Below are 27,799 nucleotides of genomic sequence, written 5' to 3'. Positions count from 1 at the left end.
TCCTCTTACGTTGCCTTGGTGTGAACCTCACATCCCCTCATACGATGTTCCGAGTGGCTGTAATCTGCCTCGCCCTCTCCTTCAGCCTCCTGCACGCGGAGACTGATGTTGAGGAGGATGACATTGATATCGAAGATGAATCTGAAGTAAGTGTTCGCACTGACCCAACAGGAAATTCGAGAAAGGGCGCTAAACAGCCCGGAGGGGAGGGGGTGGAAAAGGTGATAAGGACCCGACAGGCCAGAGAGCCTCCCTGGGCCCTGTAATGTCTCTACGATTAGTCAGGGGCATGAAGGGCATGCCAAGAAAGGCCAAGAAATTGATTTGCGGCACCCACACCTTGAACAGGCCTCAAGCCCTTTGCATATGAAATTTAGGGGCCTTAATTTAGAGGCCTATTGTCCGTTTGGGTTCCCCCTGCAGTCCCCACCTTGCCTAGCCAGGAAAACCAGGCCTAGAGCAGGCACCCCTTAAAGGGACACCGGCAACCCCGGCCCATTAGCTCGTCAGGCCTACTGGGCAGGTGTAAGAGATCCCACGGCCACTACTGGGAGTGCAGCACGTAATCCCTCCCCGATATTCTTGGCCAGTAATTAGGCTGCACTCCCAAGTATCAATGGTTTAGGAGGTGGGGACCAAAAGTGATATTGCCACAGAAGTGCGTGGGAGCCTTAAGTCGTGAGGAGGATGCAAGGAGGCTTCAAGGGGACTTGGACAGGCTGAGTGGATGGGCTAGAGCATGGCGGATGGAATATAGCATGAATAAGTGTGAAGTTATCCACTTTGGTAGCAAAAACAGAAAGACAGGATATTCCTTAAACGGTGAGAGGTTGGGGAGTGTTTATGTCCAGAGGGACCTGGGTGTCCTTGTTCATGAGTCACTAGAAGCTCGCATGCAGGTACAGCAACAATTAGGAAGGCAAATGGTACATTGGCCTTCATCGCCAGGGGATTTGAGTACAGGAGTAAAGATGTCTTGCTGCAGTTGTACAGAGTCTTGGTGAGACCGCACCTGGAGTATTGTGCACAGTTTTGATCTCCTTATCTAAGGAAGGATGTTCTTGTCATAGAGGGAGTACAGCGGAGGTTCACCAGACTGATCCCTGGGATGGCGGGATTGTGAGGAGGGATTGAGGAGTCTGTGTTCTCTAGAGTTCTGAAGAATGAGAAGTGATCCCATTGAAACTTACAGAATTCTTACAGGGTAGATGTGGATAGGTTGTTTCCCCCTGGCTGGTGAGTCCAGAACCAGGAGACACAGTCTCAGAATAAGGGGCCAGGCCATTTAGGGATGAGATGAGGAGGAATTTGTTCACTCAGAGGGTGATGAATCTGTGGAATTCTCTACCCCCAGAGGGGCTGTGGAGACTCCGTCACTGAGCACGTTCAAGGCTGAGATCGATAGATTTCTGGATACTGATGACATCGAGGGAAATGGAGATAGCGCGGGGAAAGTGGTGTTGAGGTAGATGATCGGCCATGATCTAATTAAATGGGGGAGCAGCCTTGCTGGGCCGAATGGCCTACTGCTGCCCCTATATCCTGAGTCCTGAAATGGAGGCGATTGAGTGATCACTCCGCGCATCAAAGCCTGGAGACCCGCCTGGGCTGCCGGGGGGGGATTGGGGTCGATTTTACACGCGTCATTTGGAAGAGGTTCCTATCCTCCACTGACTGCATTTCGCTGGTGAAATCTCCTCGCCCTCACCGGGGGTGGCGGGGGGGGAAGTCGCTGGTCCACGCGGAGGGATGTCTCAAACAGGCTCGGGAAGCAAACTTGTCGTTGCCGTTGGCGACGCTGTTCGGCTGTAAGACCCCACCGCCGCTACCGACCACCCAACCCCCAACCTCCAACCCCGTCACCTCCCCTCTCGCCACCTACTTCCTTTTTTATCCATTCACGGGAGGCGGGCTTCGCTGGATCGAGCCGGCGCTTATTGCCCGTCTCTTGTCGCCCCTCCTGAAGCTGAAAACAGGCCCGCCGCCCCCCGCGGGCTGCGAACGCCGCCTGTGGGATCTTGCTGTGCCGGCCGCCCTGCCTCACGACGGTGTCGCTGGCTGTGAAGCAAGGCCCCCGTGGTGGCGCCGCAGAAACGCAGCCCGTTCTTGCTTACGCTCCTGGGCGTCGATGCCCGCAAGGGGTACGGGGGGGGGTGGAATATGTTGAGCGGGTAGCTTGGCGTCTGCTGGGCTGGTGCTGCTCGTTATCGTGGTGAGGCCCGGGAGCCGGAGAGGAAATTCCTCAGGGATTTCTCCGTGGGAAACGCCCCACGTAACCGGGAGTGGACGTCAGGGGCCGTTAGGAAATGAAAGGGAACTGGGGCCTCTCAGCCTCTAATGAGCAGGGGTGAAGCCTGAGGCCTAAGGGCCTTCCCTTCCCGCCGGAGCTCTGCGTCCTGACGCCGCTCACCGGGGCGGCTCTCTCTCGGCGCCGAGTCTGAAGGCCGTGGGCGCGGGTCCCACTCCGGAGGCCGGAGGACGCCAATCCCGCCCCCCCCCCCACCCCCGGGCTCACGCTCCCAGAGCAGCGCCGCAGGCGGGCCACACTGCCACTGGTGATACGTCCTTCAGACGAGGCGTCAACTCGAGGACCTCATCTGGCCTTGTCCGGCGGTTGTAAAAGATGCTGCAGCCACTGTTGGAAGGAGAGCAGTTCGGGGGGTCGGGGGGGTCAGGGGGGTGGGGGTGGTGTTGGGGCTTGTGTGTTGGGGGTGGGAGTGAGGGGAAGGGGGGAAGGGAGGAGGGAGGGGAGAGGGGAATGGAGGAGGGAGAGGGACAGTGGGGAGGGGAGAGGGGAATGGAGGAGGGGGGAGGGAGAGGGGCAGGGGGTGCAAGGGGGAGGGGAGGGGCAGTGGGGAGAGGGAGAGGGGAGGGAGAGGGGGCCACGGGGACAGTTCTCCCTGGTGTCCTGGGGCCAATATTTATCCCACACCCAACGCCACTAAATAAAAGGGATCATCTGCTCATTATCACGCTGCCCTTTGTGGGATCTTGCTGTGCTCAAATTGGCTGCCGCGCTTCCCACATTACGACAGTGTGACGATGCCTCAGGGGAAGCACTTCCACTGGCTGTGCAGCGACGCCCTCGAGGCGGTGAGAGGCGCTAGTCGAATGCGGCCCCCTCATTTTTTTTTTTAAATGCCTCGGGCCGCGTAGGTACAGAATGGAAACAGGCCATTCAGCCCACTAGGCCGTGCTAGCTTGACGCTTGTTAATTTTAGCCCTCTCTCTCTCATCTAGTAACCCAGCACCCGTCAAATAGTCTGATCTCCCCTGAATATTAAACACCCATCACCAGGTTATCAGAAAATAACCCGAGGGGACCGGACAGGAAATTTACAGTCGCTTCCAAACGAGGGGAAGGGCAGATTCTCTGACTGTAAACTGATTGTATTTTATTCTATTCCTCCAATCGCAGTTGCGGTCCAAGTTCGAGAAGTTTAAAGTGCAGTACAAGAAGGACTATGACCAGGCGGAAGGTAAGAGACGTGTCCACACTATTCGGTCGTCTGTCCCCATTGCCCAGGAAGGCCGTAGTCTGATCCCTCTCCTCCGCTGAATGAACTGATCCCAGACAATCAGAGACAGCGGCAGCCATTGCAGGCCTGACTGAGCCTGGGATAGGGAGCTTCAAAAATCACCCAGCGTTTCCCCCCACCCCCAATTCGGGATCCCTGCTGGGGAGAGTCGGAATGTGCACTGGGAAAGGCCACTGGGCCTCGCTCAACTTGACGTTACCCCCTTGGTCCCTGACAGCCAGGGCTCCCACATCGCGGAGCGTCGGAGTGAGGAGTTGGAGGGCTGCCGTGGGTACCTTAGGCTTGTCAACCTTCGCCAGGACTGGCCTGGAGGCCCCAGGGATCGAAGGTCGATCTCCGGGACGCTGCTGCGCGCAACCCTGGAGAGGAATCATTGGGACGGGAAAAGAGATTGGGGTTTTTTTTTTATAATTTCCTTTGAACTTTTCTCTTCACCAGGCATAAAAATATTGAAAATGGTGGTGGGGGAGGGAAAGGCTGTTTGACTGACAGTCAAGCACCATCCAATTGGGTCATGAGTCTTGCTTTCCGACTGGCGTAGGAAGGCCGTATGTCACAAGGATGGATGTGTTGGCCGACGAATGGCTGGAGCGTGGGGTGGGTGGGGGCAATTCCTGTGATGAAACCTCCAGGAATACGTTTAATCACAATAGGGTACCTAAGAACACCCCCTGACATTCCCTCAGGGGACAGAGCACGGCAATCGTTGGGGGAACAGATCATGAAATCAAAGTGGAGGGTAGAGGGTGAGGTGCACAACCAGATCCCGATGGTGCCCCTCACGGTTCCGGCCAAACCGTCAAGTGAATCCGGCCCTGTCCAACGCTGACACGTTTTCTCTTGAATTTTGCTCGGTTAAAGAGGAGAAAAGGTTCCAGATCTTCGTGGAAAATCTCAAGACAGCCAAACGGATGCAGGAGCAGGACAGAGGCACTGCGATCTACGGAATCACCAAGTTCAGCGACATGTCAGGTAAGCGAGCGACTGGCAGGGGAGGACGGCGGGGGGGCTTTTGTGGAGGGTTCTCTGCCCCAGGTGCCATGCTGGGTGAGGCCAGCGCCGTGTGTGATACTGGGGCACGCCGACTGGGATGGGGTTACCAGCCTGTGTTCAGAGGCCCAGCCTAGATTGGCGATGGGCTATATTGGCTGAGAAGCCAACTAACGTACAACAGTCCGGTCTTCCGTATGGAGCGGAAGGACATTCCCTGAAGAGAAAAGGTTATAAATAGAGATACACATCAATGTTACAATATGGAAACTAGGCCATTCAGCCCATCCACTCTGTGTTGGCATTTACTGCCCAGCCAAGCAAATCGTTCTAATCACACTGAGCCCCCCTGTTACACTAACCCGACATCCCCTTGTCCCTTCAACCCCCCCACCGTCCAATTTAATCCTGAATATTTCCATAATTTCCATCTCAGCCGTTCACACTTGATGTGAAAAAGCAGGAATTCTCTCCCCTTGAACGAGGAGGTCATTGGGATTGTCCCATATCCGTGGGAATGTCCCTCAGTCCGATCCCTCCCCTGCCGGGAGAGGACAGTAACAATCTCACAGTGTGAGAGGCACCGACTGCAGCGTAACCACATGATAAAATCTCACACCGAGAAAGGCTTGCATTTATATATCGCTTTTCACAACCTCTGGAAGGCCCAGGGCTTTAATGTCAGAAATTTAGCAGCCAATTTACACAAAGCAAGATCCCACAACCAGCAATGTGTTAATGACCACATCATCTGTTTTTAGTGATGTTGGTTGAGGGATAAATATTGACCCCAGGACGAACTCCCCCTGCTCTTCCAGTAGTGGCTGTGGGAACCATCAAATCCACCTGAGAGGCCAGAAGGGTCGCAGTTTAACATCTCACCCAAAACTGGCACCACAACAGTGCAGCACTCCCTCAGTACTGACCCTCCGACAGTGCAGCACTCCCTCAGTACTGACCCTCCGACAGTGCAGCACTCCCTCAGTACTGACCCTCCGACAGTGCAGCACTCCCTCAGTACTGACCCTCCGACAGTGCAGCACTCCCTCAGTACTGACCCTCCGACAGTGCAGCACTCCCTCAGTACTGACCCTCCGACAGTGCAGCACTCCCTCAGTACTGACTCTCCGACAGTGCAGCACTCCCTCAGTACTGACCCTCCGACAGTGCAGCACTCCCTCAGTACTGACCCTCCGACAGTGCAGCACTCCCTCAGTACTGACCCTCCGACAGTGCAGCACTCCCTCAGTACTGACCCTCCGACAGTGCAGCACTCCCTCAGTACTGACCCTCCGACAGTGCAGCACTCCCTCAGTACTGACCCTCCGACAGTGCAGCACTCCCTCAGTACTGACCCTCCGACAGTGCAGCACTCCCTCAGTACTGACCCGCTGGGAGTGCCGACCTGGTGATGGGTGCGAGTCTCTGTGGCGGGACCCGAACCCACATCCCTCTAACGTAGAGGTGTGCTACCCCACTGAGCTCAGCAGCAAAGGAGCCAATTAATTCTTCGTCACAGATGCCAGTCCCAGCTGAACGGGCAAGTATTTACAAGTTCCTTTTAGTCTTTCACGATATAGAACGTCACTGGCTAGGCCAGTATTTATCACCCATCGCTAACTGCCCTTGAGAAGGTGGTGGTGATGAGCCGCCTTCTTGAACCACTGCAGTCAATGTGCTGCTGACCAAGGTCAGACAGCCTGTCCGGTTTTACCATCACTCCACTTCCCTGGAATAGCTGAGTGACTTGCTCAGCTATTTCAACATCAACCACATCGCTGTGGGTCTGGAGTCATGTGTAGGCCCAGACCGGGTAAGGACAGCAGATTTCCTTCCCTAAAGGGGCATCACTGAGGCAGATGAGTTTTTACAACAATCGATGAACGTTATTATTACTGAGATTCCAGGTTTGTTGAATTCCTCAAATTTAAACTCCACCAGCAGCCATGTGGGGATTTGAACCTGCCTCCAAGACCGTTAGTCCGGTCTGGGTTACAGGCCCAGTGACATGAACCCCTAACCCCACCGTTCCCCTGCTGACCAGCTCCAGCAGGGGCTGCAGGTGACGATGAGGCAGCTGAAAGGGATGGGGGAAGGGATCTTTGGAGTCGGTCTGTGTCTGCGGTGAGCAGCCCATCTCCCAAACCCAGAGCAGATGCTGCTGAGGTGGGGAAGAGGGGGAGATGGGGAGATCTCAGAGGTACATCATCCACCACCCTGGGTAAACTACAGCTCCTCCAAAACTGCAGCCCCGGTCCTAACATAGCACTAACGTGAAAGACCCGAGCTTGGAGATTGGGGCATTCAAATAGCACAGGAGGCCATTCAGCCCATCACCTCTGCACTGGTCCTTCAAAAGAGTATTCAATTAGTCCTGTCCTCCCCCAAACCACCATCCCGCTCTTTCCCCGTATCCCCGCAAATTTTTCTCCTTCAAGTATTTATCCAATTCCCAATTGGAAAGTTCCTATTGAATCTGCTTCCGCCGCCCTTTCAGGCAGCGCCTTCCAGGTCACAACAACTCGCTGTGTAAATAAAATATTCTCCTCGTCCCCCCCACCCTCTGGTTCTTTAACCGATTCTCTTCAATCTGTGTCCCCTCTGGTTACCGACCCTCCCTGCCACTGGGAACAGTTTCTCCATATTTACTCGATCCAAACCCCTCATGATTATGCACACCTCGATTAAATCCCCCCCTTAACCTTCCCTGCTCTCAGGAGAACATTCCCGGCTTCTCCAGTCTCTCCGCATTAACTGAACTGCTCCCCATGTATCGTTCAGCTTCTCCCCAGCCCTGGAGACATGAGCTTCACTCCTGCCTGGCACAATGAGCTGTCTGGAGACTGGTTGCACAGTTGCTTCAATTGCTTTTCTTTTCACAGATGAAGAATTTGGTGCTTTTTACCTCAACCCAATGATCAGTAATAACAACGGCACTTGGCCAGAGGAGGCCCATTGGACAGAATCGAGTGGGCGACTGACAAATCTCTCTGTACCCGATAGGTTTAATTGGAAGAAGATGGGAGCAGTGACCAAAGTTAAAGATCAGGTATAATCGGTGCCCATTAAACACTCCCAGGACAGGTACAGCACGGGATTAGATGCAGAGTAAAGTTCCCTGTGCCCATTAAACACTCCCAAGACAGGTACAGAACAGAGTTAGATACAGAGTAAAGCTCCCTCTACACTGTCCCTATCAAACACTCCCAGGACAGGTACAGCATGGGGTTAGATACAGAGTAAAGCTCCCTCTACACTGTCCCCATCAAACACTCCCAGGACAGATACAGAACAGGGTTAGATACAGAGTAAAGCTCCCTCTACACTGTCCCCATCAAACACTCCCAGGACAGGTACAGAACCGGGTTAGATACAGAGTAAAGCTCCCTCTACACTGTCCCCATCAAACACTCCCAGGGCAGGTACAGCACGGGGTTAGATACAGAGTAAAGCTCCCTCTACACTGTCCCCATCAAACACTCCCAGGACGGGTACAGCACGGGGTTAGATACAGAGTAAAGCTCCCTCTACACTGTCCCCATCAAACACTCGCAGGACAGGTACAGCACGGGGTTAGATGCAGAGTAAAGCTCCCTCTACACTGTCCCCATCAAACACTCCCAGGACAGGTACAGCACGGGGTTAGATACAGAGTAAAGCTCCCTCTACACTGTCCGTATCAAACCCTCCCTCCTGTATTTTTTCATATACCACATTACTTGTTTCCTCTCCGTATGGATAGTTAATAATTCTGTCACCAATATCTAGCAAATTAGCGGCTCTGTTTTTGCTGGGGCCCCATGCTGACCTCCTCTAACCTGCAACAACGAAAGCTACATTTATGTAGCACCTTTAACAAGATGTATAAACCCGAGGCACTTCATAGGAGCGATTATCAAACAGAATTAAACCCTGAGCCACATCAGGAGAATTTAGCCACAGGTCACCCAAAAGCTCTGTCAAAGAGGTTGGTTTTAAGGAGCGTCTTAAAGGAGGAGGGAGGGAGGGAGGGAGAGAGAGAGGGAGGGGGGCGGAGAGTCTTAGAGGGGGATTTCCAGAGCTTGGGGCCCCCCACCCCCAGGCAGCCGAAGGCCCGGCTGCCCAACGGTGGAGCGATCGGAACACGCGAGAGTCCGAGTGGTCGGAGGAGCGCGGGGATCTCGGAGAAGGTTCCGGCTGGGGTGGGGGTTGCTGGGTGGGGTGGGCGGTGCAGAGGTTGGGCCCGGTCAACGCCCAGTGTGTTGGGGAGCTGGAGGGCATCGCAGAGGTTGGGCCGGCGGGCAGGGTGGGTTTCCGCAGGCGGGAATACCAGTCCGCTGGCAACCCAACGTCCTCTCATTCGCCTGCAGAGACGCTGTGGATGCTGTTGGGCCTTTGGCGCTGTGGCCAATATTGAGTCGATGTGGTACATCAAGACAAAGCAGCTGAAGGAACTGTCGGAGCAAGGTAATTGGGAGGGGCATTTCCCTCCCCCCAAACCCCCAATCTCAGCATTCTTCCATTATTCTTGAATCCTGTGGACCTGTTGATTCAGGGTCCTTCACTGTGACTGGAGTCTGAACATGTTCTTAATTGATTTATCTCCCATTCAGAGCTGGTCGACTGTGATACCTTAGACAAGGGCTGCAAAGGAGGTTACCCGTACAATGCTTTCAACTCGATTGTCCAATTGGGTAAGGTTCACGAGAACGATCCCAGGAATGAAAGGCTTAACATATGAGGAACGTTTGAGGACTCTGGGTCTATACTCGATGGGGTTTAGAAGGATGAGGGGGGGGATCTGATTGAAACTTACAGAATACTGAAAGGCCTGGATAGAGTGGGACGTGGGGAAGATGTTTCCATTAGTAGGAGAGACTAGGACCCCAGGGCACAGCCTCAGAGTAAAGGGAAGACCTTTTAGAACAGAGATGAGGAGAAACTTCTTTAGCCAGAGAGTGGTGAATCTATGGAATTCATTGCCACAGAAGGCTGTGGAGGCCAGGTCATTGAGTGTATTTAAGAGCGAGATAGATAGGTTCTTGATTGGTAAGGGGATCAAAGGTTACGGGGAGAAGGCGGGAGAATGGGGTTGAGAAACTTATCAGCCATGATTGAATGGCGGAGCAGACTCGATGGGCCGAATGGCCTAATTTCTACTCCTATGTCTTATGGTCTTATGGTAAGGAAATCAGGCGCAGAAAGAGAAATCATGGGAGGAGAGGAAGATTGGACTTTGCTGGAAAGTGAGACATGTTGCTGAAGCTTTTCGTCTTGCACTCATCAGGACAAACACGCCAATACCAAAGTTCAAACAATCTTTACTACAGGTGAAAAAGGGTGCTGATTGGTTGGCAAGTTGTCTCTAATTGGCCAAGGTGCTGTTGCGGAGAAAGCAATGGGGCTCCCCCAAGCTCCCAAGTCATTCAAAAATGGTGCAAGACTTGAACAGATTCCTTTTGTTTTGCAGAGAATGGGTCCCTCTGTGTGAATTTGTGTCACTTCTAGCAGGGAATAAATGAGCCACATTACGAGCTGGACTGATTATCATAAATTGGTTGTTAGTGTAGTCGTCAGCGCACTCAGGGTTGTTCAGAAGGTGCTGCCCAGTCGCGGAGTCACATCGAACAATAGGCGTTTTGTTTTGGGTTTTACTAGCATGGGCTTGTTGCGTGTGGTCAGTACGCTGCCAACTTGAACAGCCAAAGGAACATACTTCTTGATTCGATCAGCCAATCACTGGGACGTATGGACCACATACCTGGCACCGCACTGGCATTGAAATTCACATACAATGCTGCTTAATTGTGTGGTCGGCAGGACGTCTATCTGGACTGATGGCAGCATCCTCTCCGTGGAAGACACCACTCAGATAACCACTGCATAGGGGCAAGCGTGAAAAGTAATGTGGACTGGATTACGAGTGAGTGAAAGAAAGACACAAATAGGAGGGGTTAGAAAAAGAAACGTTAATTTTTGAATTCAGAAAAAAAGCCTCCAAGAACAATTTAAAACCTGAAGGAATGAAAGTCCCTAGCGGCAGTGCAGGGACGCAATGCGCCCCATTATTCCTTACGCTGTTAAGCACCAGTCCTAACTTGCTGCAGCGCATTTAATGTGTAATTACTGCTGTGAGTCCCACACTTATTGTCCCAGTGGACGTCCGTTCACTTTCCCGCGTTCATTCTGAGGAGTCCCTGGGCAAGGCGGGCATTTAGAGCCCATCCCATGTCGCTCTTGAGAAGGTGTGGTCAACAACAACAACAACTTGAATTTATATAGCACCTCTGACATGGCAGAATGCCCGAAGGAGCTATACAGCGGCGGCATAAAACGAAATTTGCCCCCCCGCCGAGCCACATGAGGAGATATTTAGGGCCTGGTGACCAAAAGCTCGGTCGAAGAGGTCGGTTTTAAGGAGCGTCTCAAAGGAGGATGGAGAGAGAGAGAGAGAGCGAGGCGGAGAGGTTTAGGGAGGCAATTCCAGAACTGAGGGTCCCAGGCAGCTGAAGGCACGGCCGCCCAATGGCGGGGCGATTAAAATCGGTGGGGGGGGTGGGGAATGCTCAGGAGGAGCGCGGAGACCTTGGAGGGTTGTGGGGGCTGGAGGAGGTTATGGAGATAGGGAGGGGATGAAGGGAGGGATTTAAACACTAGCCAACATGTGGGTCATTGGGCTGAAGCCTATCCTCCTTTTAAAGCAAAGCTCTGCTCCCTTTATCAACAGGGGGAATGATGCGTTCAAAAGACTACAGATATAAAGGCAGAATGAATGTCTGCACTTTCAAACCGTCCGAAGTCATTGCGAAGATTCAGACCTATCGAAACATCCGACCACACGAAGAGGGTGAGTTGCCGGTCAAGACAGGTCAAGGTTTTGGCAGGAAGGGGAGGCGCAAGTGAGTAGATTCCTCATCGCCACGCCCCTTGACCCACTGCACCACACCCCTGACCCCTGACCCCCTACACCACGCCCCTGACCCCTGACCCCCTACGCCACACCCGTGACCCCTGACCCCCTACACCACGCCCCTGCACCCCCACCACGACCACCCACCCCACCCCCCCACAACACCACCATTTGCAGCCCAGTAAGAGGCAACTGACCTGTGAGGAGAAGCCGAGAATGAAGGCCCGCATTTCTATAGCGCCTTTCACAGCCTCAAGTCGCCCCCACCACCCCACCCCCAACCCATCAACCCCGACGACAACGCGCTTTACAGTCAAGGAGGGGCATTCGGAGCGTGGTCACTGTTGCAACGTAGGAAACGCGGCAGCCAGTTTGCGCACAGCAGGATCCCACAATGCTCAATGAGGTCATGGCCAGGTCATCTGATTTTTAGGTGTTGGTTGTCGAGGGGGCCAGACAGGGAAACATTGAGAACTTCACCCCCCTCTCCCCCCCCATCCTCCTCGCCCCCCCGCCGACCCTCTTCAATTATCGCCCTGGGATCTTAATATGTCCACCTGACCAAAAAAGGAATCTTGGTCTCAATGCCCCTAACTGATGGGATTAGGGGTGGGAGATGGGCTGAATGGTCTCATCTCAGCTTTCTCCCTCACATTCTCAAATTCTGTTTCAGAAATGACAGCGTGGTTGGCTCAAAAAGGCCCAATCGTAGTTACCATGAATGCAGGCGCCATGAAGGTAAGACTCTCTGTCCATTCCTGCCCATCCTTCCTTTATGGGTGTATTTCCCTGGCTCCACCAGTGCCAAGTCACCACTAACCGGGCACAACGGCGGTTAAGCTTGCCAGCCGGTGGGCTGGTTCCCGCTCTCTGGCCTGCTGTCCCCCAGCTGGGAGCGATCCCTCATCGGTAGGCCCGAGGCTCACAACTGGGCCTCAGGCTTCATTGTCGCCAGGCCGACGAGCTGCGGGCTCCTGCTGGGCTTCCCCGGGTAGCTGGCCGGACAAGAGGGGGGAGGAGTTCCGTTTTGAACTGTTGTCACCACCAGTGGCCTTCGGGTAGAAGCGGCCCATAAACCCCTTCGGTTGACGAAAAACCCATCAACCTCGGATTTAAAATGAACGATCGATTGAGCATCGGTTGCCGCTCGTGGAAGAGGATTTCCGAATTCCTCCCGATGGGCGGCGCTCTCCCTGCCCGCTGGAGCCGGGTGTCATAGCGGGCGCGAGCGGACAAAATGGCGGGAAGGCCAGAAAAAAAAAATCGGTTTTGCGGCGTTCGTACAACCGTCTGCCCCGCCCGTCAAGGGCGGGCCGCATTTCCCGCTGTCGATCGGCAGGAGGGCTTAATACGCCCGCATTTCGTTATAGGCCCAGCTCGCTGGAATTTTCGCCCCCCCCTTGCTCGATCACCCGAGCACGACAACCAAAGGGGGTTATGGGCCGCTTCTACCCGAAGGCCACTGGTGGTGACACCAGTTCAAAACGGAACTCCCCCCCCCTTGTCCGGCCAGCTACCCGGGGAAGCCCAGCAGGAGCCCGCAGCTCGTCGGCCTGGCGATAATGAAGCCTGAGGCCCAGTTGTGAGCCTCGGGCCTACCGATGAGGGATTACTTCCACGGGCTGCTCTCCGCTCAGGACTTTGAGGTTTCTTTGCCTCCCTTGCCTTGGGGCAGCACTCGCGCCCATCAGCGCCAGGTTTTGCTGGCAGCACCCGCATCGCTCTTAGAAGGGCTCACGGGCAGGTCTCCACCTACCGGACCAGCCGTAAGGCAGGGGGGAGGCTTCTCGATGAGGCTGCAGGGGCTAGTGCTTGCTGGGGGGAAGGGGGAAGAAGTGGCCTCAGGTAAGGGAAGAGGCTGCAGGGCGAGGGCTGTACTGGGGTAGGGAGGGTATCCCAGGGTGTGTGTGTGGGGGGCACATGTTGATCTGTGCAAGTGGCCTCAAGACGGTGAGGGCTGAGGAGGCAGCCTCCAGAGGAGATGAGGCCGGATGGAGATTTTTTTTTATTCATTCATGGGACATGGGCATCGCTGGCTGGGCCCAGCATTTATTGCCCATCCCTAATTGCCCCCTTCAGAAGGTGGGGGTGAGCCACCTTCTTGAGCCGCTGCAGTCCGTGTGGTGTAGGTACACCCACAGCGCTGTTAGGGAGGGAGTTCCAGGATTTTGACCCAGCGACAGTGAAGGAACGGCCGATATATTTCCAAGTCAGGATGGTGAGTGGCTTGGAGGGGAATTTGCAGGTGGTGGTGTTCCCATGTGTCCGCTGCCCTTGTCCTTCTAGATGGCAGTGGTCGTGGGTTTGGAAGGTGCTGTCAAAGGAGCCTTGGTGAGTTGCTGCAGTGCATCTTGTAAATGGTACACACACTGCTGCTACTGTGCGTCGATGGTGGAGGGAGTGAATGTTTGTGGATGGGGTGCCGATCAAGCGGGGCTGCTTTGTCCTGGATGGTGTTGAGCTTCTTGAGTGTTGTGGGAGCTGCACTCATCCAGGCAAGTGGAGAGTATTCCATCACACTCCTGACTAGTGCCTTGTAGATGGTGGACAGGATTTGGGGAGTCAGGAGGTGAGTTACTCTCCGCAGGATTCCCAGCCTCTGACCTGCTCTTGTAGCCACAGTATTTATATGACTAGTCCAGTTCAGTTTCTGGTTAATGGTAACCCCCAGGATGTTGATAGTGAGGGATTCAGTGATGGTGATGCTATTTAACAAATTGGGGCAATGGTTAGATTCTCTCTTGTTGGAGATGGTCATTGCCTGACACTTGTGTGGTGCGAATGTTACTTGCCACTTGTCAGCCCAAGCCTGGATATTGTCCAGGTTTTGCTGAATTTGGACATGGGCTGCTTCAGTATCTGAGGAGTCGCGAATGGTGCTGAACATTGTGCAATCATCAGCGAACATCCCCACTTCTGACCTTATGATGGAAGGAAGGTCATTGATGAAGCAGCTGAAGATGGTTGGGCCGAGGACACTACCCTGAGGAACTCCTGCAGTAATGTCCTGGAACTGAGATGATTGACCTCCAACAACCACAACCATCTTCCTTTGTGCTAGGTATGACTCCACCCAGCGGAGAGTTTTCCCCCTCATTTCCATTAACTCCAGTTTTGCCAGGGCTCCTTGATGCCACACTCGGTCAAATGCAGCCTTGATGTCAAGGGCAGTCACTCTCACCTCACCTCGGGAGTTCAGCTATTTTGTCCATGTTTGAACCAAGGCTGTAGCGAGGTCAGGAGCTGAGTGGCCCTGGCAGAACCCAAACTGGGCATCAGTGAGCAGGTTATTGCTAAGCAAGTGCCGCTTGATAGCACTGTTGATGACACCTCCCATCACTTTACTGATGATCGAGAGTAGACTGATGGGGTGGTAATTGGCCGGGTTGGATTTGTCCTGCTTTTTGTGTACAGGACATACCTGGGCATTTTCCACATAGCCAGGTAGATGCCAGTGTTGTAGCTGTACTGGAGCAGCTTGGCTAGGGGGCACGGCAAGAACTGGAGCACAAGTGTTCAGTACTATTGCTGGAATATTGTCAGGGCCCATAGCCTTTGCAGTAGCCAGTGCCTCGAGCTGTTTCTTGATATCACGTGGAGTGAATCGAATTGGCTGAAGACTGGCATCTACAATGCTGGGGACCTCCAGAGGATGCAGAGATGGATCATCCACTCGGCACTTCTGGCTGAAGTTTGTAGCAAATGCTTCAGCCTTACCTTTTATTGGGCTCCCCTATGATTGATGATGGGGATATTTGTGGAGCCTCCTCCTCCAGTGAGTTGTTTAATTGTCCACCACCATTCACAACTGGATGTGGCAGGACTGCAGAGCTTAGATCTGATCCGTTGGTTGTGGGATCGCTTAGCCCTGTCTATCACTTGCTGTTTGGCACACAAGTAGTCCTGTGTTATAGCTTCACCAGGCTGACACCTCATTTTTAGGTATACCTGGTGCTGCTCCTGGCATGCCCTCCTGCACTCTTCATTGCTGCGAGAGTGTGTGTGTGAGAGAGAGTGAGTGGCGATGTCCCTTGAGCTGTCAGTGGGTGAGATGCCAGCGGGTGTATGATGGGCTTGTGTGAGGGTGTGAGTTTAGAGGGATGAGCCTTACCTTGACGGCACAGGTGAGATCGTTCATCCTCCTTCTGCGCCGGGACCGCTTCTGTGCAGCCTTGGCACTGACCACCGCTGCCAACGCCTCCCAAGCCGGAGCGGTGACCACTGATGGACCTCCTGCGGCCAGTCCGAGGTGGGAGGAGGAGGGGGGGAGGGGGGGAGGGGGGGGGGAGGTAGGGGGGGAGGGGGGGAAGTGGGGGGCGGAGGGGGGGAGTAGATGACATCACGGCGGGCTCCGACGGTGTCCAGAAGGCGCCCCGGGGGACGCGGCGCTGAATCGGCGGGGGGGCGGTGGGTGGGAGGGGGCCACAGTGTGCTCACCTTTCGGGGCGACCTCCTTCTGCGCAGCAGCCTTGGGTTGGGCGTGAAGAGGCGGCGAGAGGCGAGGGCGTGGCGGGCGAATCGGAGGTTGCCCGCCAGAGAAACGGCGTTTCCCGGGAACGCCGGAGTGACGAGGCGGGAATGCGCCGATACCGGGGTGAAAAGCGCGTAAGGAAACGTCCTTTCTCCCGCCCGCTAGACCAGCGGGAAATAGTTCCCCTCTACCCACCCTACCTGTTGCCCTTCATATCTCAAACTTTAATCAAATCTACCCCCCCTTAACCTTCTGAATTCCGGGGAATACAACTCCAGTTTGTGCCACCTCCCCCCGTGATTTAACCCTCGCAGTCCAAGGGTCCCGGCAAAGCCTTCCATGTGCCATCGGTGGGCATAATGGGCCTAGGGAAGGCTTTTTTTTTTGGGTGGGTAGGTTTTCCCTTCGCCACCCAATGAGTGGTTGGGGTTCGCAACCCCTCCCCCCACCCCTGGGTACTGGCCACCCTCCAGCCATTTTAGGCTCGGAGGAGTGCTGATTGGTCGACTGGCTGGAGGTGGGTCTTCCGCCTGTCAGTCGGCAGGCAGAAGCCCCGCCTCAGTGAGCAGCCGGCCGGTCCGGTCCCAGCGGCGCCATTGGCCGCCGTGGCCAGGACCGGGACTGCAAGCAGCTCCCGAGAGTCAAAGTCCCGCCGGATCCCCTTAACCGGTCATTAATTGCCCCCCCCACCTCGAGGGCCACAACTGGGGCAAGGAATGGCGTAGGCCCCGCCCGGCCCGGCTGCAACAAAATCGCAGGCAGGCCGGGGAGGCTGTGTGAAGGCCATGTTGGGGAGGGGGGGGCAACTATACCAGCCCTACCCCCCTCACCCGCTGCCGACCTGCAGGTGGAGGAGTGTGGAACTCAGCCCAGGGGGCGGCGCAGGGACATGCTGAAGAGGGGGGGGGGGGGGTTGGCATGTCGGCATGGTGCCAATTGGCCCTATAAAATGGCCGCCTTAGAGGCTCCTACCTGGTGAGACTTGGGTAGGCGGCCAAGACGGTACATTGGCAGCTTCTGTCGGATGAGTCCTCTGCCCACGAGCTACAAGCGGGCGGAGCCCTTGGCAGGAGGGGGGCTGGTGTGCAAACCACCGTTAAGTAGCGGTGGGGGTTCAGTCTTCCCCGTCCCTGGAATTGTGACAGGGGGTGAAGCATAAGTGGCAGTATCCTATCGTACCTCCCCCTACACCCTACCCACCACACAAGGGGGAAGAATACATGACAAGGTGATGTTGATCTTGGGTGGGGGGGGGAAGGGGTCTTGACAAGGTGGATGTGGAGAGGACGTTTCCTCTTGTGGGAGAATCTAGAACGAGGGGGGTCACTGTTTAAAAATAAGGGGTCGCCCATTGAAGACGGAGATGAGGAGAAATCTTCCTCTCAGAGGGTCGAGAGTCTTTGGAACTTTCTTCCTCAAAAGGCGGAGAAAGCAGAGACTTTGAATATTTTTAAGACAGAGGTGGATAGATTCTTGTTGAACAAGGGGGTGATGGGTTATCAGGGGGAGGCAGGAGATCTGAGGTCACTATCAGGTCAGCCGCGGTCTTATGAAATGGCGGAGCAGGCTCGAGGGGCCGAATGGCCTACTCCCGCTCCTCGTTTGTAAGTTGGTGTAGTGATAATGTCACTGGGCGAGTAATCCAGAGGCCCCAGGCTAATGCTCTGGGGGGACATGCGTTCAAATCCCACCACGGTAGCTGGTGGAATTTAAATTCAGGTAATAAATCTGGAATTATAAAGCTCGTCTCAGTGATGGTGACCGTGACAACCATCATCGATCGCCGTAAGAACCCCATCTGGTTCACTAGTGCCCCCTTCAGGGAAGGAAATCTGCCGACCTTACCCGGTCTGGGCCTACACGTGACTCCAGACCCCACAGCGATGTGGTTGACTCTTAACTGCCCCCCCTCTGAAATGGCCGAGCGAGGCCGCTCGGTTGTACCAAAACCGCGACGAAAAAGTTGAACCGGACGGACTTCAGCTGTTCCACGCGGGTGGTTCACCAACATGCCCTCGAGGGCAATTAGGGGCGGGCAACAAACGCCGTGTGCTGCCGGCGGCGCCCGCATCCCGCGAAAGGTTTAACCAAAAAACACTATGACCTCGATGAGCCCGACGGAAGCTAATCTGATTTACCCTTTGCTTCCCTTCAGGGATACAGGAGAGGGATATCTCGACCTGATGCTGTAGAGTGCAACCCTTCCATATTGGATCACGTGGTGATGATTGTGGGCTACGGCGTGGGTAAGCGATGACTAGTAACCCTCTTAATTGGGTGGGGGAAGCTATGACCTGCCGCGCCTTAACAAGCAACTGGACTTTAGAGGCTCCTGGCCTCTTCCGGTTGGACATGAGAAAAGTCCAAAGCGGGCTATGTCAAGGGAATTAAGAGGCGTGTCTTTATTGCAGGGATAAATGGCGATTCACAGGTCCAGGCAGCGGGCGGTCAAGGGGGTTGTCGGACCTGACTGTCTGCCCCTCTTCCGCAGCTACATTCACGGCCGGGTGTCCCTAGAGAGGGAGCAGGCGGTGTCTGCTGGCACCATCGAGGCCTTCCATGCCCGGTGGGCATCGCGGGCACTGGGGTGTTTTATCGACCCCCTTAATGACATTTTGATTTGATATTTGTAAGTTTCCTTTAAATTTTGTCTTTGGTTTTGCAGTTCCCTAATTTAGGGGCTGTTGTTATTTTATCCCTCATTTTGTTAATCTGGTTTATTTGGGTGGACTCGAAAAGAGTTTACGGTTTCAAGAGATTATTTCAAAAGAAACCTTCCCTGTGCTCTAAACAAACCTGTTCGAGCCGTCTAGCTGCACCACGGTGTGAGATAATGGCCGGGATCCCTCGATCAGCAGTATGGCTGCTCTCTGGGGTGGTTCTCCCCGTTTGGCCCCACCGAGCATTCTTTCCAGGATCCTCCGATCCCGGCTGAGGAACAACTGGGCAGCTTCTCCCGGGGAACTCCATCGGAGTGGAGAGAGTCCGTGGGGGAGAGAGAGAGGGCACGCCCCCACCTCCTGTCAGCACGGGCTGCCACATTCAGGTCAGTTCAAAGGACCGGCCTTTGAGTGTGGGTTAGTGAATGGATGAGGTGAGTAGGTGGCTGAGGGGGCAGGTGGGCGAGTGGGTGAGGGGGTGAGAGGTGAGGAGGGAGGTGGGTGACAGGGTAGGGGGGGTGAGGTTTAGGATGGGTGGGTGAGGGTATAGGTAGGTGGATGGTGTCTGGGTGAGTGGTCGATTGGGTGAAGGGGTAGGTGGGTGAGTGGGTAAGTGGGTAGGTAGGGGAGGGGGTGAGTGGCTGGGTGAGTGAGTGGGAAGTGGGTGAGGGGGTAGGTGGTTGAGTGGGAAGGGAGGTGAGTGGGAAGGGAGGTGAGTGGGAAGGTGGGTGAGTGGGAAGGTGGGTGAGTGGGAAGGTGGGTGAGTGGGAAGGTGGGGTGAGGGGGTAGGTGGGGTGAGGGGGTAGGTGGGGTGAGGGGGTAGGTGGGGTGAGGGGGTAGGTGGGTGAGGGGGTAGGTGGGTGAGGGGGTAGGGGGTTGAGGGGGTTGAGGGGGTAGGGGGTTGAGGGGGTAGGGGGTTGAGGGGGTAGGTGGGTGAGGGGGTAGGTGGGTGAGGGGGTAGGTGGGTGAGGGGGTAGGTGGGTGAGGGGGTAGGTGGGTGAGGGGGTAGGTGGGTGAGGGGGTAGGTGGGTGAGGGGGTGGGTGGGTGAGGGGGTGGGTGGGTGAGGGGGTGGGTGAGGGAGGGAGTGGGTGGGTGGATGAGGGAGGGAGTGGGTGGGTGGGTGGGTGAGGGGGTGGGTGGGTGAGGGAGGGAGTGGGTGGGTGAGGGAGGGAGTGGGTGGGTGGGTGAGGGAGGGAGGGAGGGAGTGGGTGGGTGAGGGAGGGAGGGAGTGGGTGGGTGAGGGAGGGAGTGGGTGGGTGGGTGAGGGAGGGGGGGGTGGGTGGGTGGGTGAGGGGGGGGGGGTGGGTGGGTGGGTGAGGGGGGGGTGGGTGAGTGAGTGAGGGAGGGAGGGGGGGTGGGTGAGTGAGGGAGGGAGGGGGGGGGTGGGTGGGTGAGGGAGGGAGGGGGGGTGGGTGAGGGAGGGAGGGGGGGTGGGTGGGTGAGGGAGGGAGGGGGGGTGGGTGAGGGAGGGAGGGGGGGGTGGGTGGGTGAGGGAGGGGGGGGTGGGTGGGTGAGGGAGGGGGGGGGTGGGTGGGTGAGGGAGGGGGGGGTGGGTGGGTGAGGGAGGGAGGGGGGGGTGGGTGGGTGAGGGAGGGGGGGGGTGGGTGGGTGAGGGAGGGAGGGGGGGGTGGGTGGGTGAGGGAGGGAGGGGGGGGTGGGTGGAGGTGAGGGAGGGAGGGGGGGTGGGTGGGTGAGGGGAGGGGGGGTGGGTGGGTGGAGGGAGGGAGGGGGGTGGGGGGTGGGTGGGTGAGGGAGGGGGGGGTGGTTAGGGAGGGAGGGGGGGGGTGGGTGGGTGAGGGAGGGAGGGGTGGGTGGGTGAGGGAGGGAGGGAGGGGTGGGTGGGTGGGTGGTAGGGGGTGAGGGGGAGGTGGGGAGGGGTAGGTGGGTGAGGGGGTGTGAGGGAGTAGGTGGGTGAGGGAGGGGGAGGTGGTGGGTGAGGGAGGGAGGGAGGGGTGGGTGAGGGAGGGAGGGGGTGGGTGGGGAGGGAGGGAGGGAGGGGGAGGGAGGGGGTGGGTGGGTGAGGGGTTAGGTGAGCGAGTGGGAAAGTAGAGGGGTGCACTGTTTGTCGAGGGTTCCGGGTGGTGTTTGGGGGCTCGTTTGTTGTGGAGGTGCCAGTAATTAAACCAATTTTTAAACTGTCTAATATTTCCTGGGTAATATACAATCGGGGTAACTCCCGTGTATCCTGCGAAATCTCCGAATCTAGTTCAGAAACGGAAACATTCAGAGAAACAGGGAATCCGCATTCCGTCATTACTGACCCTCCGACAGTGCGGCGCTCCCTCAGCGCTGACCCTCCGACAGTGCGGCGCTCCCTCAGCGCTGACCCTCCGACAGTGCGGCGCTCCCTCAGCGCTGACCCTCCGACAGTGCGGCGCTCCCTCAGCGCTGACCCTCCGACAGTGCGGCGCTCCCTCAGCGCTGACCCTCCGACAGTGCGGCGCTCCCTCAGCGCTGACCCTCCGACAGTGCGGCGCTCCCTCAGCGCTGACCCGCTGAGAATACCAGCCTGGATTTATGGGTCATCTCCCTGGTGGGATGCTCCAACCCACAAACCTCTGATTCAGAGGCGGGTGAGGGATACACACTGAGCCTCGTGAACCCCAGCATATGCCCTGTCAATGATCCTCCGCCATCTCATGCGCGCCCTGGGCGAGAGTCAAAGGTCGGGGTCAGAGTGCAGAGGTGAATTGCTCCACCAATAGCAAGACCTTCCATCCCACCTCAGGACTTGCCTTTCTATTGCGCCTTTCACCACCTCAGGTTGTCCCAACGTGCTTCACAGACCATGAAATACTTCCGAAATGTGGTTGTTGTTGTAGTGCAGGAAACACAGCAGCCGGTTTGGAAACAAAACCCTCTTGTTATTTTACCCTTCGGCACCCGTGAGGTCATGTGTGACCCGACTCCACTTTAAGGCCTCTAGGGAATTGGGAGTCCTTCTTAAACTCGCTTGTCTCAAATTATGTAGATACCTTCTGGCCTAACGTTGAAGTAATATCCTCAGTTTTGCCGCACCTGCTCCCACTTGATGTGCTTAATGTCTCCCAGGAGGGTCACCATCTGAATTTCAGAGGGGAAATTTCCTCTAATCCTCTCCCACCCTCCAGCTCCACGCCTCCCACTCTAAAACAAATCTGTCCGGGCCCCTCTCACCCTCTCCGGGTGGGATTCTCCCGTTGCCTTGGTGACAGGAGGCGAGGCGATTTTTCGAGGCCCGGTTCTCCCACCCAGTGGGAGCCCCAGTTGCGCTCAGCTCCTCCCCATGACGACGGGAAGATTGCCGCGTTGAATCGTTTGCGATTAAAGCGCCGCTGGCCTTGACGGAAGGTTTGCGAGTGACTCTGGGCTGAGGGGGAGGCGATCGGACAGCGCAATATTCACTAACAGGAGCGAGGTCCCCTTTACTCACTCTGTGTGGCCCTTTCATTCTGACAGTCCGAGGCCATCCTTACTGGATCATCAAGAACAGCTGGGGTGCAGACTGGGGCGAGGAGGTAAGTACTTCCTGTTGGTGCGTAAGACCGAGGAGGAGGCCATTCTGCCCCTCGAACCTGCTCTGCCATTCAATAAGATCGTGGCTGATCTGTTTCTGTTTCGAATTCCACATTCCCATCTACCCCCTGATAACCTTTGATCCCCTTGCCTAACAAGAATCTATCCACCTCTGCCTTAAAAATATTCAGTGACCCCGCCTCCACCACCTTCTGAGGCCGAGAGTTCCAAAGTCACACCACCCTCTGAGAGAAAAAATTTCTCCTCATCTCCGTCCTAAAAGGGTGACCTCTAATTTTAAAACAGTGACCCCCTAGTTCTGGACTCAACCACAAGGGAAAATATCCTTTCCACGTCCACCTTGTCAAGGCCGTTCAGGATCTTGTACACGTCAATCAAATCACCCCTCACTTTTCTAAACTCCAGTGGAAACAAGCCCAGTCTGTCCAACCTTTCCTCATCAGACAACCCACTCATTCCAGGTATCAATCTAGTAAACCTCCTCTGAACCCGCCTCCAACGCATTTACATCCTTCCTTAAATAAGGAGACCAAACTGCACACAGTATTCCAGATGTGGTCTCACCAATGCCCTGTATAACTGAAGCATAACATCCTTACTTTAATGTTCAATCCCTCTTGTAATAAAAGATAGCATTCCATTAGCCTCCTTAATTACTTTCTCCACCTGCATACTAACATTTTGTGACTTGTGCACTAGAACACCCAGATCCCTCTGCACCTCAGAATTGTGCAACTATTCTCCATTTAATACTCTGCTTTTTTATTCTTCCTGCCCCAGTGAACAACTTCACATTTTCCCACATTATTCTCCATCTGCCAGATTTCCCCCACTCACTCAACTTATCTATATCTGTCTGCAAACTCCTCATGTCCTCTTCACAACATACTTTGTGTCATTTGCAAATTTAGCTACCATGCCTTCTCTCTCCTCACCTAAGTCATTGATGTAACTTGTAAAAGTTGAGGCCCCAGCACAGACCCCTGAGGGACTCCACTAGTCATATCCTGCCAATCAGAAAAAGACCCATTTATGCATACTCTGTTTTCTGCCAGCCAGTCAATCTTCTATCCAGGATAATATGTTACCCCCCAACACCAGGAGCTTTTATTTTCCACAATAACCTTTGATGTGGCACCTTATCAAATGCCCTCTGGAAATCCAAGTACAGCACATCTACAGGTTCCCCTTTATCCACAGCACATGTTACTCCTTCAAAGAACTCCAATAAATTGGTTAAACATGATTTCCCTTTCACAAAACCATGTTGACTCTTCCCGATTACCTTTAGTTTTTCTAAGTGCCCAGCTATAATCTCTTTAATGATCGATTCTAACACCTTCCCCATGATAGACGTCAAGTTAACTAGCCTATAGTTTCCTGTTTTCTGTCTCCCTCCCTTCTTGAATAGAGGGGTTTATATTTGCTACTTTCCAGTCTGATGGAAACAGTCTCTCCTTATTTACTCTATCATGATGTTAAACGCCTTGATTAAATCTCCCCCTTAACCTTCTCTGCTCTAAGGAGAACAACCCCAGCTTCTCCAGTCTCTCCACATTAACTGAAGTCCCCTCATCCCTTGTCCCATTCGGGTAAATCTCCCTCCGCGCCCTCCCCCAGGCCTTAACGTCCTTCCTAGAGTGCGATGCCCGGAGTGGAACACAATGCTCCAGCGAAGAGTTTTATATAAGAGTTCACAATAATGCCCTTAACAGCGTCAACAACTTGCCCTGTCACCTTCAAAGGTTTAAGTCTCTCTGTTCCTACACAGCCTTTAAAATTCAGATCGCCCATTAATCTTCTACACGCGAGGCAATACAAGCCTAATCTGTGCGTCCTGTCCTTCTAATCTAACCATTTTAGCCCCAAACTCATCCTAGATGAACTGAAAGTCAATGGGCTCTGTCAGAGTACCCCCATCACCTCGTCCCCATGGCGTACAGAACTCACTCACTGTGTAGCCCGCCATCTTTTGGTAAATGCCCCTCATGCCCCAAGGCTCTCAGTCGGCCCATTCCCTGCCACTGCCCCCTGTTCGAAGGTGCGAGCTTATCCAGTATTGCTCCCTCTCCTCTTGGAAAGACTCTGCTCGGACAAGTAAACCCTTCCTGGAAAGTCACCCTTGGTGGGCTGATTAACAATGGGGGTGGGCATCACGGCCCACTCGCAATAAAATCATAAGAAATATGATATAAATATGTTCCCACCTCCCTAATAGGAGCAGGAGTAGGCCATTCGGCCCCTCGAGCCACTCAATAAGACCATGGCTGACCTGGTGGTGGCCTCAACTCCTCTTTGCTGCCTGCCCCCCCCCCGATTACCCTCGACTCCCTTGCCAGTCGAAAATCTAACTCAGCCTTGAATATATTCACTGACCCGGCCTCCACTGCTCTCTGGGGGAGAGAATTCCACAGACTGATGAAGAAATTCCTCCTCATCTCCGTCTTAAATGGGAGACCCTTTATTTTGAAACTGTGCCCCCCTCGTTCTAGACTCCCCCACGAGGGGGGAATCATCCTCTCAGCATCCACCCTGTCAAAGCCCCCTCAGAATCTTATACGTTTCAATGAGATCACCTCTCACTCTTCCAAATTCCAATGAGTTTAGGCCCAACCTGCCCAACCTTTCCTCATAAAACAAATCCCAGGAATCAGCCAGGTGAACTTTCTTTGAACTGCCTCCAATGTGAGTAAATCCCTCCTAAAGTAAGGAGACCAAAACTGCACACAGTACTCCGGGTTTGGTCTCACCAATGCCCTGTACAGCTGTAGCAAGGTTTCCCCACTTTTATATTCCATTCCCCTTTGCAATAAATTATAACATCCCATTTGCCTTCCTAATCACTGGCTGTACCTGTGTGCTAACTTTTCATGATGCATGTACAAGGACACCCAGATCCTTCTGTACTGCAGCATTCTGCAGTCTCTCTCCATTTAAATAATATCCTGCTTCTCTATTCTTCCTGCAAAAGTGAACAACCTCATATTTCCCTGCATTATACTCCACCTGCCAAAGTTTTGCCCATGCACTTAACCTATCTATATCCCTCTGCAGACTCTCTGTATCCTCTTCACAACTTACTTTCCTACTTATCTTCGCGTTGGCAATAAATTTAGCTGCGATACATTCGCTTCCTTCATCCAAGTCCTCAATATAGATTATAAATGGTTGAGGCCCCCAGCACTGACCCCTGTGGCACTCCAATAGTTACAGTTTGCCAACCTGAAAATGACCCATTTATCCTGACTCTCTGCTTCCTGTTAGTCATCCAATCCTCCCTCCACGCTAATGTATCACCCCCAACACCATGAGCTCCTGTCTTGTGCAGTAACAATTTATGTGGCACCTTATCGAATGCCTTATGGAAGGTCAAATGCACCACATCTACTGGTTCCCCTTTAGCTACCGCGTTTATCACATTCTCAAAGAACACTAATAAATGTATCAACACCAGTGCATGATACAGTGTAGGAGGTGGAAAGAGGGGAGGAGGGGATCACGGGATGGTGTTTGGGAACGGGAAACCCCTCCCCAACCAACTATAGCCCGCAGATAGGAGGCTGAATCTGAGGCCTCAGTCTGTACCTCAGCATGACAGCGGTTATATGACAGGAGGAATGATCTTGTTTTCAAACAGCAGGAGGCCATTCAGCCCATTGTGCCTGTGTCAGCTCTGAGGGAGCTATCCAATTGGCCCCACTGATTTATCCGCTTTCCCCCTGCAAATTTACTTCCCTGCAATCTGGGGAAATTTTGCCGGGTTATCGAGGAGCGTTCTGGTTTCCAAGGAGACAGCCCACGCTGTGGTGGGGTGGATTGGGGGGGCAAAGCAGTGAGTACTCGCAGGGCCACCAGCACTGACTTGGATGGCGATGTGGTTCCGAGTGAGAGATTGGGATCGTTTCTGTTGATTTGTGTGTGGCTCCGATGATGGGAGCACAGTTGGTCACGGTGCCACTATGAACAACCCCATAGGTCTTTGGGAATCCCGCTGACTGGATCCCAAAACACAGGGGGAAATGGGAAAAGGGATTGTTCCATTAGAATCTATCCAATAAGAGTCGTTGGGAAGGAATTGGATTGCTGGAATTCTGGCCAATGGGATGGACGGGGTCCATTGAAATCCTGGCCAACGAGAGTAAGATTACAGTGTTCTCGCTCTCTCTCTTTCCTTCTCTCTCCCCCCACATCTTTCTTTCCCTGTATATATACGATATATATGAACACATCATTGAAATCCTGGCCAATGAGAGTAAGATTAGTGTTCCCACTCTCTCTCGCTCTCTCCCTTTCCGTCTCTCTCTCCCCACATCTCTCCTTCTCGGTATATATACAATATATATGAACTCATCATTGAAATCCTGGCCAATGGGAGTAAAATTAGTGTTCTCACACTCTCTCTCTCTCTCTCTCTCTCCCTTTCCTTCTCTCTCTCCCCACATCTCTCTTTCCCGGTATATATACAATATATATGAACACATCATTCTCAATGTGGGAAATCTGCACTGTCTCAAAGGCCCATTGATGCAAGTCATTTTTTTCCACCATTTATCCCACAGGGATACTTCCGTCTCTACCGGGGAGAGAGAGCTTGCGGAATCAACAGGTTCCCCGTCACCGCTATTGTCTAATAGAAGAGCTGGCAAATCGCACGGAGAGACACGGGCAGTTCCACCGCACGCAGCCCTTCAGGAGGAGGGAGCTCAGATTCACAGCTTAACGCAGCTTCGGTGCTCAAAAGGGGATCGTCCTAGACCCCCAACCCCAACACCCCCCCCACCCCCCAACCCCCAACACCCCCCGCCCCTTGGCAATGCCAATCGCACTTCCCAATTCCAGTGCCATTCCCTGACCCGCTCAGTACCAGATGTTACACCGGTATCAGGCACTCTCTAAACGCCCGATTCATGTACAAGTCGCAAGGCCCCATTTCAGATCCAATCGGCAACTGGTTCCAGGTAAAAACAAAGCAGAAATGTTGAAGAAAAACGATCGTGTGATTTTGAGAATCATTTTTTAACCAACCAATCAGGGGCAACTTGTAATTCTGGCCAATGGGAAGTGATTGTTTGATTGGAATTCTACCTGATTGGAAGGGATTGGTCCATTGTATTGCTGTTGTCCAATTTAACTCGACTGTATCTCAAACAGATGTGGTTTTCAGCTTTTGCGATAGTTTAATAAAGCAACATGAACATCCCAGTGACTTGAGTTATTTTGTTATCACTGTCTCCGGGGAACCCAATCAGCCTCTGGCCCAGCCTATTGCCCTGCTAAGTCTTAGAAAGGGGGAATGATGGGGTGAGATGAAGAGAGGGTGAGAGGAGGCTCGAGTGGAGCATTAACACCAGCACGGAGCAGGTGGGCCGAATGGCCTGTTTCTGTGTCAAACTCATCGCTTAGATTCCAGTCTGTAACTCATTCTCGGGTATCTGTTATTCTATATATAAACCACCCGAACCCCTCGATTAGATTCCAGTCTGTAACTCACTGCCGGGTATCTGTTATTCTATATATAAACCACCCGAACCCCTCGATTAGATTCCAGTCTGTAACTCACTCCCGGATACATGTTATTCTATATATAAACCACCCGAACCCCTCGATTAGATTCCAGTCTGTAACTCACTCCCGGGTATCTGTTATTCTATATATAAACCACCCGAACCCCTCAATTAGATTCCAGTCTGTAACTCACTCCCGGGTATCTGTTATTCTATATATAAACCACCC

General features: G+C 54.0%; 1 protein-coding gene across 1 annotated transcript; it reads left to right on the top strand.

The window, feature by feature from the left end:
* Positions 1-27,266, top strand: LOC144670501 (cathepsin L-like). Its single transcript, XM_078533001.1, has 11 exons — positions 1-146; positions 3,419-3,479; positions 4,401-4,511; positions 7,412-7,578; positions 8,879-8,975; positions 9,122-9,202; positions 11,236-11,355; positions 12,092-12,156; positions 18,045-18,135; positions 21,989-22,047; positions 26,626-27,266. Exons 1-11 carry the CDS (start codon positions 45-47, stop codon positions 26,695-26,697), a joined length of 1,026 nt encoding a protein of 341 aa, XP_078389127.1. The 5' UTR covers positions 1-44; the 3' UTR covers positions 26,698-27,266.
* The last annotated feature ends 533 nt before the right edge of the window (positions 27,267-27,799 follow it).

This window comes from Cetorhinus maximus, chromosome 31 (genome assembly GCF_964194155.1).
Source record: "Cetorhinus maximus chromosome 31, sCetMax3.hap1.1, whole genome shotgun sequence".
Lineage (NCBI taxonomy): Eukaryota > Metazoa > Chordata > Chondrichthyes > Lamniformes > Cetorhinidae > Cetorhinus > Cetorhinus maximus.
The sequence above is the reverse complement of the archived record's forward strand: the minus strand, read 5'-3'. Positions and strand labels throughout refer to the sequence as shown.

Coding starts and splice junctions, on each gene's coding strand:
- LOC144670501 (XM_078533001.1), top strand. CDS start 45: ATGTTCCGAGTGGCTGTAATCTGCCTCGCCCTCTCCTTCAGCCTCCTG. Junction 147..3,418: donor ATATCGAAGATGAATCTGAA/GTAAGTGTTCGC, acceptor CTCCAATCGCAG/TTGCGGTCCAAGTTCGAGAA. Junction 18,136..21,988: donor GATTGTGGGCTACGGCGTGG/GTAAGCGATGAC, acceptor TCATTCTGACAG/TCCGAGGCCATCCTTACTGG.